General features: G+C 37.1%; 1 protein-coding gene across 7 annotated transcripts in view; it reads left to right on the top strand.

Annotated features, from left to right (window-relative positions):
• The window catches only part of ZNF385B (zinc finger protein 385B), a 430199-nt gene that overhangs the window by 383556 nt on the left and 34076 nt on the right, over nt 1-12567 (top strand). For all 7 annotated transcript variants that reach the window (XM_054477896.1, XM_054477895.1, XM_054477894.1 and 4 more), the window contains one exon: nt 2999-3161. In XM_054477896.1, the coding sequence (XP_054333871.1) occupies nt 2999-3161 (163 nt within the window). The remainder of the gene's footprint in view (nt 1-2998; nt 3162-12567) is intronic.

The following is a 12567-nucleotide window of genomic DNA, read 5'->3' as shown; positions in this document are numbered from 1 at the left end:
TAACTTAGTGTATGTATGTATATGTATAATGTGGGTATATAATTAAATAGGGATATGCATGTAAGCATTTTATATCTACCATGGCTTCTCCACCCACCTGTGTGGCTTTTTATAAGTTATTTAACTTCTCTATTCCCAGTTTCCCACTTGTGAAGTGCTGGCCAATAATGCCTATTTCATAGGCTATTATAAGGATTAAATGAGCTAAGATATGTAATGCATTTAGAATTGTGCCTGAAACAGTAAGCTCAGTAATATTAATCATTATTATATTATTATATTACATTAGCAATTTTTAATTTTTATTTTCATATTTTCTTAATGTATAACTACCAAACTATATTAGTTGGATTCAAACATTCTTGGTTGGTAATGAATAAAGGTCCTAAAATAATGTTACACTTTTCTCCCCACGTGATTATTTTTTTTTCCAACTTGACAGAGAACAACATGAGAAGTCCTTGAGCAAACCAAGTAAGAGCAATGCCAAGTCAATGAAGATCTAAAAAGATATGTATGAAAAGATATTCAGGAAGTTAGGGACCGTGTATAGTCAGCACAAGGCTATAGACCTTGGGTGATCTGGGTTATATGCTAGGGAAATCACTAATATGTCCAAAACCTATCCTTAGATTACACTACTACCAAAGCAATATTTTTTTCCCCAACCACCTCCCGCCCTACAAGAAATAACACAGCAGAATCAAGGTACACTGAAAAACAGACTGTGGCATGAATCTATCACCAAGCTTCCATTTAAATGGGAGAGCAAATATATAGATATGATGTTTAACTCACTGCATGACCCTTAACACTTGTGACTATATCATCTATAATATTTGGCATGAATAAATTCATCATCATCATTTATAAGCTTAGGATAAAGTAGGCCTATCACCCACCAAGATCTGGAAGTAATGCTGGCATTGAAGTGGTGCTCACCATCACCAGTTCTGCTGAACTAGCTGTGGCTGGATGTCTGAAGATAGCAAAGCAACATGTCCTGGTAAGCTGGAGTGAAACAAGCAGGAAAGTCAGAAGAAACACTTCAACAACACACAATAATCAACCTTAGATGGCTTAGTCTAATCATGGCACATTAGAAGAGTGCTTTGTCTCTACTAGTTAGTAGTGAAATGGTTCCACTTAAGCAAACGGCAGAAGGAGGATTGATAATAACCAAGGCTTCAAGAAATCAATGATACTATTATAAAAGGGACTTTATTATAGTCATACTCTCCACTAATGATTTTACCAGAAGAATCATATATTCTTTCTGCTGCCTTCCTTTCTGTGTCATTTCTTTTCTCTCATATTCAATCCAAGAAACATGTAATAAATAGCTGTTGCAGAAGTCTTCCCCATTTGGAATTTGTGTGTATCATCAGGCCTCTGCTTGAGAATCTCACCTCAGTGGTGACCTCCTCTACATAACTACACATCTAGTTTCCTTAACCTCATGTTGATGATGTTCCACCACGAGGCCTATGTAAGCACCTGTCCAGCCATGGCCCTCACTGTTCCGGCACTCTAGTGTCAGTACTTTCCTTAGGCCTGCATTCTCCAACTAGAAACGTACTCTTCGCTACCAGTGTATATGGATCCCTTTCCTCAAATCTCAAATCAAAAGTTACCCATTTTAGGAAGTCTTCATTAATACCACTCCCCTCTGGTCCATTTTTTTGCTGTCCTGTATCTCCCATAGCATGCATCTTTTGCTGTTTTAGCTCACCCTTGTATATGGATAGCTCTCCATTGAACTTCTTACCTCATGTATTTGTGAAACCTCATTGGACCCTAAGGACAGAGACCCATTCTGTCCACTATCGCTTCCAACTACCTACCTACAAACACACTTATCACCTGTATTCTGCTTGTTGAGGAGAATGAGTGGAAGAGTTCATTTAATCCTCTTCAAACACATACAAGTATATAAAGAAAACTGATGGTTTTTAAAGTTATTTCTTTAGAAATCCTCTAACAAAAGTTCATGTTGCTTTGCATAAGATTTGTCATCCATTTCACTTTTATAACTAAGCTAATATACCATTTATGTTTAGTTTTGTTTCTTTTCACTAAATACATGTTTATATTTTTTCAGTCTTTTCAAAATTCAAGTGAATATGCTTAGATTCTTTTGTTAATGTATCTATTAATACTAGATACCAATAAGAGAAAAGCCTTGTTGTTTAGGCAGAGGAGAATTTTCCAAATGTCAGTAAGTTGATTAAATGTTTTCAAGGCTTGTTGTAATTTGTTTTTGTGTTTTGTCTTGCTCTTTCTTTTTCCTTTTGATCTAGTACTGAAGTTACAGTTCTATATATGCTTTGTGTATAAATGAATTTAACACTAACCACTTAGACTTCAGAATCACATCTGAGATCAGAAACAAGGGTTTGTTCCTACCTCCTTTGTGGCTTATATTATCTGTTCTTGTAACTGGAATCATCAAAATGGTACATGAAGTGCATGTAGAGCTTACCAAAAAATTCAGTGTCATTTTCACTCAGTAGTACCTATTAACATGTTTTGTCACACCAGTTGGTCTCAGAGCAGAGCCCAGAAGAAAGTAGACACGTGGCAAACAGGATTTTAGCTGAAGGGAAATGACTGTGGAAGGTCATACCCACAGGCATGGGTAGGACACTCAAAGCTGCTGCTGCCAGCCAATGTTTGAAAAGTAGCCCCAAAGGGCACTGGTGGGAGGGCACTGATGACAAAGCTCACCTTTGTCACAGTCTTGCCCTAATCCTTTTGTCCACTCATATAATGTCTGGTTTTTTAAAGATGCAGGTCCTTTGTATTGTATAGGAGGTTTTGATATGCTATACCCTCTTAGGAACTGGTCTACCATTTCACGAAGAGCCAAAAACATAGTCAGGTACTGAGTTGTAAATGTCTGTGGTGCCTATGATCGAATGTATTTTTTTCCTGCATGATCATCCACTGTGGTGTTTGTAATTAGCAAAAAATGAGCCTGATTTGTTCTCCTTTGTAGAGCCAGGCCGAGGCCCACTACAAAGGAAGTAAACATGCCAAGAAGGTCAAAGCACTAGAGGCAACGAAAAATAAACCCAAAATGGTTCCTTCCAAGGACAGCGCAAAGGCTAATCCCAGCTGCTCCATCACTCCAATCACAGGCAACAACTCTGACAAATCAGGTCAATGACACTTTTTGTTCTTTACATTCTTTGTGTTTCTCCTGTTCCCCTGCCCTGACCCCGTTTTCCTGCCCTCAGTTGTTGCATGTTACTCTCCATGATTTGTTTTTGTGATATTAATATGTTTTCTTCACGGGAAGGATTATATGTTTGCACGGAATCTAAGCATTTGATATGTTTCCATTCCATGTTATTAAATATATACGTTTAAGTATATATGTGTGTATGTAAATATATATATATATAAGAATATATGCTTGAAAACAAGTAGAGACTACTTGATCACAATGTGTTTAGACTAAAATCAGGAAATGGATCTAAAATACTGAGCTTATTACTTCTTTCTATTTATTTTATGTGTGTTTTTTACTATAGACTTTTTTAGTGAAGGACTCTTTAAACTTGTTTACTAATAGATATTTTTATGTTCTCTTACTGTAGTTAAAAGGAGTTGAGGAGCCAAAGGGGGGAACTTTCTGAGAGAGTGGCATTACTAAATGAATCTGGAAATGTGCTTAGTAATAAAAGATGATGCTTTTTGAAGATCTTCAGGGTTCCCCTCAGAGTTACAAATGGACTTACATATTTTAAGGGAATTATTTCCAACGTTACAAACTGATTAACAGAAGACCTTTATGTATAAATCGAAATGGGTTACTAGGTGAAATGCCTCTGAAGAAGAGTCTATATTTCATAGTCCCAGTGAATCGGCAGAATTTCTGAGTAGGTTCATTCAGTGGAAAGAGAAAAAAATTCATTTTTGTAGCATGGATACCATGAAATTGGATGTTTAGTAGGCTTCCACAATTCTCACATCTGCCCCTCTGGGCCCATGACGGATATGTCATCTTGTTTCAGTGACTCTTTGAGGAACAGTGTCTGTCAAAGGAGACTAAGAGAATATGTCCCTTTTTCTTATGTTTGATGCCGTCTTTAGGGGCCTCCCTCTTGTGGGAAACACACACATTTCTGATTCTCTTCTGCTTCTCGAATCATTGGAGAATTTTAGAAGGAGACTTAAGACTGCTTTCCCGTGGCTTTTGGAGATGATCAAATCCATTACTGTAAGAGGAAGGTTCAGAAAACCTGTTCAAACAAAGAGACTATGGAAAAAGGGACCATTATTGATTAGGCCCTGTAGATGCTGGCTCCAAAAGCTCCTCAGCGTAGAAGGATTGAGCTAAGCTAAATTTGGTAATGAAGACTTTTTGTTCTTTGTACAATAGGATCACTAAATCATGTTATCTGATGAACAGATATAGTCATAAATGCCAGATTATTACATAGCATGTCTCCCTCTCTAAAAAACAAAGCCTTCTGACATATATTATCTAATTAGTCTTTAATCAATATCTATCAGGTATAATATCAAATATTATCTCCATTTTTCAAAATTGCAAACTGGTGAGGTACACAATGTGGCAGTTATTTGCTGGAGGCTACCCACTGTTTGGAAGAGCAGGAGCCTCCTGACTTCTTGCCTGGTTTCATTTAATGCAGGATATCACTGCCTCTATGGAATAATACTCTGCAAAAGATTTTGTTATCTAAATTATGCTCTTTACCTTCCAGCAAAACACATAAGTAAAATGATAAAACAATGGAGGTTAGTGTCACTCTATTCTTTCAGCTAATAGAACAGTTGGTAGGTACCATACATGTTACAACGTTGCTACTGAGTGAGCTCAGTGTTCCACTTAAGTTACATTATTATTTGAAAATTGGGTTGGCTGTAGGGATATTAGTAAAAGTAATTAGCAGAAAATAGTGTCAAAATCAGAAATAGAGATGGAACAATCAGAGAAGAATCCATTTTTTAAAAAAGCAGATAATTAAAGGGAGAAGGAAAAGTGTGGAAGAAGAGAAAAAAATAGAAAAAAAAGTCAAAGATGAGGAGATAAAACCAAGGAAAGAGCAATACGGAAATAGAAAATCGAAATAAAGGGGCCTGGATCATAGTTACAGCATGCCTTATACCTACGAGATGCCCAATTTCAATGAGTATATTTTGAAATAAAGTTTAAGGATTCAAGGCTTTCATTCCAATACTCAAATGTTAGCGGGTGCTCAGTAAAACAAAGACACTTTCTAAGCAGTTGTGTTTGCCTACAGAGCATTTGGAAAACACCAGGATAAAGCATACCAGTGGTGTGAACAAGGAACGAGAATTAAGATCTAAAACCCAGGAGAGAGGAAAACAAATCTCAACCACAGCATCTCTTCTTCAGTATATATGTGGTGGTCTTTCTTCCTGCATTCTCTGCTTCCTCTGCCACTCTTTTACCCACCTCCTAGTACCTGTAGTCTAACAGTATTGATGTCACTCACTTTGTGACTGTACAGATTTGGACTAGGAGTAATAGAAACCACCTATATTTGGAGGTTATCTCATTTTTCATGTTTCCTTACTCAAAATCTGTATAAATTATTTGGTAACTCATTTGCTGGGCCATTACTTTTTGTTTCTCTGTGTTTGGTATAAGTATTAATACTAACAAAATATTGTATTTGTTCTATTAAACTTATAAAAGCTACACCAAAGTCATTGAAAGATGGCACTTTAAAAAAAAGGGGGTGCATTTGCCAAATAGATACATGTTCTTTTGTCACCGTCAACCATATGTCAGCTTCTAAGCAAGAATTCCCACATGAGTTTTATAGAATTTTCAAGTTGGAAAATTAGAAGCTTTGCCCAGATGGGAAATCTGGTCCAAGCAATGTAATACCTAATGTATTGTTAATTGCCTGTTTCTAAATTCTTGAAAAGCTCCCACAGCTTTGTCAAAGTCATAGATTTTTGTTGATATCTGGCTTTCATTTCATTTAAAATCCTGTTCTAGAAAAACACAAGACACAAAAATCAGTGCTTCACAAAAGGTCTAGGTAAAATGTAAAGAGAAAGAGGGTGGGAAGAGGAATGATGACTGTGATAATTGACTGAAATGTTTTATTTCAGACAATGTTGCTTTAAGGAGTCAGACAAAAATTAGAGTAAAAGTCACAGTGAAAATTCATGACTGATTTGCAAATTTCATGGGACTGAAATTCCCCAGCATTGGTCTTTTTCTTCTGAATGAAGAGTTCCTGTCAAGTGGGCTTAAGTAGTATTTGTGATTCTCAGATATTTAAATGAAAAGTGAAAATGTTACTCACTTGATGTTTCAGCTGCCAGATTTCAACTATGCAGGCACTGGCAACGTCCATAGGCTTGACTAATTCCATTTCCATTCTCATGTTTTAGCATCAATAGCTTAGCAGCAAAGTTTTGTTTACATTTTGAAAGAGAGGGAATAACCAGGAGTTAACGGAGGGAGCTTCTGGCAGAGCAGCTTTCTGGGAACATCCTTTAAGGCAAGGTGTGATTTCAGGGTATTCGACAAGAAACTTGTGACCCACAGATGAACTTTTTTATTTATTTATTTATTTTTTGGAGACAGAGTCTCACTCTGTTGCCCAGGCTGGAGTGTAGTGGTATCATCTTGGCTCACTGCAACCTCTACCTCCCACGTTCAAGCAATTCTCATGCCTTAGCCTCCGAGGAGCTGGGATTACAGGCGCGCACCACTATGCCTGGCTAATTTTTGTATTTTTAGTGGAAATGGGGTTTCACCATCTTGGCCAGGCTGGTCTTCAACTCCTGACCTCAAGTGATCAGCCTGCCATGGCCTCCTAAAGTGCTGGGATTACAGGTGTGTGCTACTGTGCCCAGCTGGTGAACTCTTTCTGCTCCTCGAGAGCACACATTATTTATTCTAAGAAGTGATCTAAAAGGCTTCCAAGAGCTAGGGAAGCCCTCTTACCTGCTATTTTGGCACTTGGCACAACCATTTTTCTCTTTTATGTTACTTTTGGAGACATAATTTGGTTCATGTTGTATCCAGATCTGTATAATGCAAAGAGATTTGTTATAATGGAGCTACTGTGTATAAAAATTTCAGGATATCATGGCAAGCTTTCTTTTTTTCTCTCAGGTCAGTAAACAAAATGGGTTTAAACTATAATAGCATGAATTGCATTTATCGTAAGAAGTTCTAACTACATGATTCAAAAAATTAGATATATTTCATTAAAGCTATTCTTCTTCAGTTATGCAAGAATAGCTGTCCATTCACTTTTTGGAAGTTGAGGTAGAGTTACATGTAAAATCCAAATAAATGGCTTTATAGTCTCCCAGGATCTGTCCTAACTTTTAATGATGCATCAGAGGAAGTTGGAAATATAATGGGAGGGAGGAAAAATGTGCTTTGGGAGAATTGGGGTCAAAACACAGCAAGCATTAGGCAGCTTCAGGAAGATGGCTAGAACATATTGGCCAGACACTCTACCCAAATATCCCCCTGGAGTTCAAGTGTCATAATGCCGTATGACAATATACTTCCCTGTGATAATATGCCCAATACATCAAATTGAAGGCTTTCTTTTGACAGCACTTAACAACTCATACCAGGTTAAAAAAATACAGAGCCTCCAGAAAAATCCTGTTTCTTAAAAATAATAAAATATTATGAGAATCAACCTAACAGTCCATATGTCTGGGCTTTCACATTGGATTTTTTAAAAAAATTAATTAGGTATCAATATGAGGAAATGACATTTCTAGTTTAAAGTACATAAAGCTACTTAGAGCTAAACAGCCTTTAATCAGTTGCTGTCTAAACAGACGAATGCACATAGAATGATTCAAAATGCTATAGATGTATTTATAAATGCAATTAAGAGCAAAGATAATTGAGCTAGCATCTTCTGTTGAAATATAACAATAGAAACGCCTTAAATTTGTTCAGCTTACAAGACGTAGTTACATATATGTTTTCACTTGACTCTCTTAACCCTTTGATAGATAGGGCTGAAATTAGTATCCATTGTTTGTTCATTCATGCAACGAACTTGATATCCATTTATTCACTCAACAAATATTGATTATCTATACTAAATAGCATAGTACATATGGGTGCAACAGTGAACAGAAGGACATTTGTCGCCCTCAAAAACTTTCAACCTAGTGGTGTTTTTTGTTGTCATTGTTGGATATATCGGATTTAAAGAGAAATAATATATAGTCATCACCTTCAAGCTGCTCCCAAACCTACAGTAACAATGAAGAACCTGGGTTATGGGAAGGTTAGGTGGTTTATGTCAGGTGGCACAACTCAAATCCCAGTAGAGTCAGGATGGAAACTTGGGGTTTCTTGTTTCACGCTTGTTTCATTATTCCAATTACTTCTAAACTTCTGTGACTTGGAGGAGTAAATGCAATTATTCCAACGGGCAAAGGAAGAAACCACTAACCATGTTCTAAAGAATTGATGAGTAGGACCATATATGACTTTTAAATTTCTTGCTGACTGTTTTGGTATAAGCTGTGGCAGTGAAGGGACCATCAAGGCTTTGTTTCATTGATAATCCTTAATTTCTATGCAGCATATTATCTGTAGTGTTTCAGTATAGCAGAAGAAAAGTTTTAGAAGTTACAAATTTCTTCAAGAACAAATTTGAATAAAAGCACTCATTTTAGGTAAATGGCAAATGATAAATGTTCTCAAAGTTCCTGCTTGACAATTACAGACTTTACATGTCTAGAGCCAAATGTACTCACTGAAATAGAGGCTAACACTGAGACGGAGCATTGCAGCATGGTAGAAGGCTTGCCCTGCCTCCAAAGGGGTACTCGTGAGTTCTCTTGAACACGCTTCACATTTTCAATAGTATTTTGAATCATTTTACCTAAAATATTTCCACTGAGGGCAGGGAAATAGTTTTATTTATCCCACACCCATGCCCTATGGAGACCGTGAGGTAATAGTGTTAGAAAAGACATGAGAAGGAGAGAAAGAGGATAAGACACCTTGAAGCAGCTCATTTTAGTTTTCAGCTATTGTGCTTTTGCATGGTTGCAGTTCTTCAGGTGTAAATCCAGAGTCGTTATCAATGAGTATATCAGAATGATTTGCCTCGAAAGTAGCAGTTTACCTTTTTGTGGTCACCCTGTTGCCATATGAAAGTGCATTTTCAATTTTGTCTAAGATTTTTCCACCATAGATACAAATGGAGACCCTCGCCTCATCATTTTTATGGGTTCCCCTGTGTACTTCATAGTTTTTATGTGTTGTTACAAATGGGGCCAAGTTTTCCAATTGACAACTTCTCATTTCTGTTGACTGCCACAGGACTCTATCAGTTAGCCAGCAAGGTCTTCTTAGCTGCCTCCTCACCCTTATCTGTCTCTAGTAACAGGACCTTGTGATGTTGAATGGAAGAAAAATAGTTTTGTGCTTTGGCAGCATCTGTCATTTATAGAAAAGCACCCTCATAAATTTGGCATACATCTATCCAAATCCGAGAGGCCAAAATTTCATATCCTTCATAAAATAATAGATTAACAATATTTATAACATCTTAAGTCTGAAGTTCTGGGGTATAATCATGTAGAACATAAATGAGTCCCATCTGTCTAAAGAGAACAGACCATTATACTAAAACTCATATTTTCATGAAATACACATATATCATTATGACTTTCAAAGTCAACTTAAAAAAATAGAACTGCCTCCATCTTTACCCATGCACCTTGAATTTGACAGTAGCATCCCTCCAGGTAAGGCTGAAGATTCTTAGAAGTTAAATGTTTGTCATCCTCTGGGAACTAACTTCTGAAACTTTACAGCATTTTATATTGCTTTCAAATAATGCTGAACATTTACTGTCAGTTTCTCCACTTTTGAAAGCTATTTTTTAGTGTTGCTCTAAGAAAAGTGAACCAAAAGTTGAGGCTGATTTGTGATTCACTGAGTGTCTGTTAACTTAGGATTTACTGAGGATATATTAAAAACCGCTCCAAAAAGCAAAGCCTTAGATTTCTTGTTGTTAAAGCTTATATCACTATTAAAAACTTTTTCACCCTCATTCATATTTATTTTAACTAGTATTTATCTCTTTTTATTACACTTATATACAACTTTCCTTCATTAAAAAGGTATTGGAATATAAAAGGATTTAGTGTGTACATTGAATAATTCTGTAAATGTATAACCATAAATGCCCTTGAGATTTCAACAAAGGTTATTACTTACATTTTTATGACACTCTACTTACTTGCTTCAGGAAGAATTCTCTTACATGACGTATTTTTCTGACACGGGTGGATGATTAAATAGAGCTCCTCAATAAATATGTGTATATTCTGTGTGTGAGGCACATGTGGCAGGCATTTTGGGAGATTCTGGGTCCGCTTTTTTTTTTTTTTTTTTTTTTTTTGAGACGGAGGCTCACTCTGTTGCCCAGGCTGGAGTGCAGTGGCACGATCTTGGCTCACTGCAACCTCTGCCTCCCAAATTCAAGTGATTCTCCTGCTTCTGCCTCCCAAGTAGCTGGGATTACAAGTGTGCCCCACCATGTCCAGCTAGTTTTTGTATTTTTAGTAGAGACAGGGTTTACCTATGTTAGCCAGGCTGGTTGGTCTTGAACTCCTGACCTCAAGTGATCTGCCCACCTCAGCCTCCCAAAGTGCTTTAGACTTTGGACATGTTTCAGTGAAAAACACTTTAAGCGTTATACTATAAGGCTAACTTTATGTGGCACTAGACCATAAGCATCCTTAGAAGTGGACACAGGCTGGGCACGGTGGTTCATGCCTGTAATCCCAAGCTGGGACACCGTGCCCAGCCTGTGTCCACTTCTAAGGATGCTTATGGTCTAGTGCCACATAAAGTTAGCCTTATAGTATAATGCTTAAAGTGTTTTTCAATGAAACATGTGTAAAGTCTGTTCCTCTTCCCTGACTCTTTCCTTGAGGCTCAGGTTCCCTGTTGTGAACACAGGGCATCATATTATGCAGTAATGGATTGGTGCTCTCATTTCTGTAGACCAGCACTGTCTAATAAAACATGGTGTGGGCCAGGCGTGGTGGCTTACGCCTGTAATCCCAGCACTTTGGAAGGCTGAGGCGGATGGATCACAAGGTCAGGAGTTCGAGACCAGCCTGGCCAAGATGGTAAAACCCTGTCTTTACTAAAAATACAAAAATTAGCTGGGCATGGTGGCGGGCATCTGTAGTCCCAGCTACTCAGGAGGCTGAGGCAGGAGAATCACTCAAACCCTAGGAGGTGGAGGTTGCAGTGAGCCGAGTTCGCACCACTGCACTCCAGCCTGGGTAACAGAGGGAGATTCTGTCAAAAAAAAAAAAAAAAATTGTGTGATAATGGAAATGATCTATAATCTGTGTTGTCCAACATGACTATGACTAACAGCATGTAACAGCGTGTGACTTTTTAGCCCTTGAAATGTGCCTCACGTTACTGAGAAAGTCAATATTTCATTGTATTTAATTTCAATTAATTCTAAGTAACCACATAAGGCTAATGGCTACTGTATTGTAGAGTATAACTCTACTCTTTGATACTCCTTGCTCTTTTAACTAGCTGTGATTCCAGAGAAGTTATTCAATTCTCTGAGCCCCTCTTTTCTAATCTGTAAAGTGGAAATAATGCCCTCCCTACTTCACAGCAGTAGGGAGTATGGATATGTTGTAGGGATCAAATGAAATGATTGTAAAAGAGCTTTACCAAACACAGATTTTAACAGAAATGCCTGTTATTGATGTTCTTGCAGATTTTTTTTCCTTCTTTCTCCTGTGATACTTATTTTAGCTACCATTCTTTCTGCTTTTTGCGAAAGATGACAGCGACACTTTGTAGTGGTCAGCTATCATCATCTTTCATTATGCAGCACCTAATATCCTATATTCTAGAAAAATAGATCCAAGTTTGTTGGACTTATATGCAAAAAATAATTTTAATAGCAATACTAATAATAACATGTAACTGAATGAGCATTATGTGCTTTATAGCATACTAAATATTTTATATGTACTATCTTATTTAATGATTATAATAGTATTCTGATGGATATTAGAAAGTGACACCCAGAGAGGGGAAACAATGGCCCAGAGTTATTCAGATAGAAAGTATTAGGTTAGTGCAAAAGTAGTCATGGCTTTTGCCATTAAAAGTAATGTTAAGTAACATACTAATTATGTTACTACTATGTAAGGATAGTAATTTTTGCCATTAAAAGTAATGGCAAAAACCGCAATTACTTTTGCACCAACCAAATATTTTCAATGCCGGAGTCTCACTCGGGCTGTCTGTCAAACCTACCATTATACATATACTCACTACATCTGGATGAAGGTTCGTGAACTTAAGCTTACTGCTTATGCTTTTTGAAGGCTGTTTGAGATTTATTTACTAGATGACACTTCTGGAAATCTGACATCCCAGAAATGTGTATTGTTTCTTTCCCCACCCTATTTTACAACTGTTTTTTTTTTAAAAAAAAAAAATCAAGTTGTGAGAGTCCTTATACAAAGCTATATTAATGAAGGTATGATTCCCGAGTGCCATTTACC

The sequence above is a fragment of the Pongo pygmaeus genome, chromosome 11, assembly GCF_028885625.2.
Source record: "Pongo pygmaeus isolate AG05252 chromosome 11, NHGRI_mPonPyg2-v2.0_pri, whole genome shotgun sequence".
Classification (NCBI taxonomy): Eukaryota; Metazoa; Chordata; class Mammalia; order Primates; family Hominidae; genus Pongo; species Pongo pygmaeus.
This window is presented reverse-complemented; position numbering and strand designations above follow the sequence as displayed.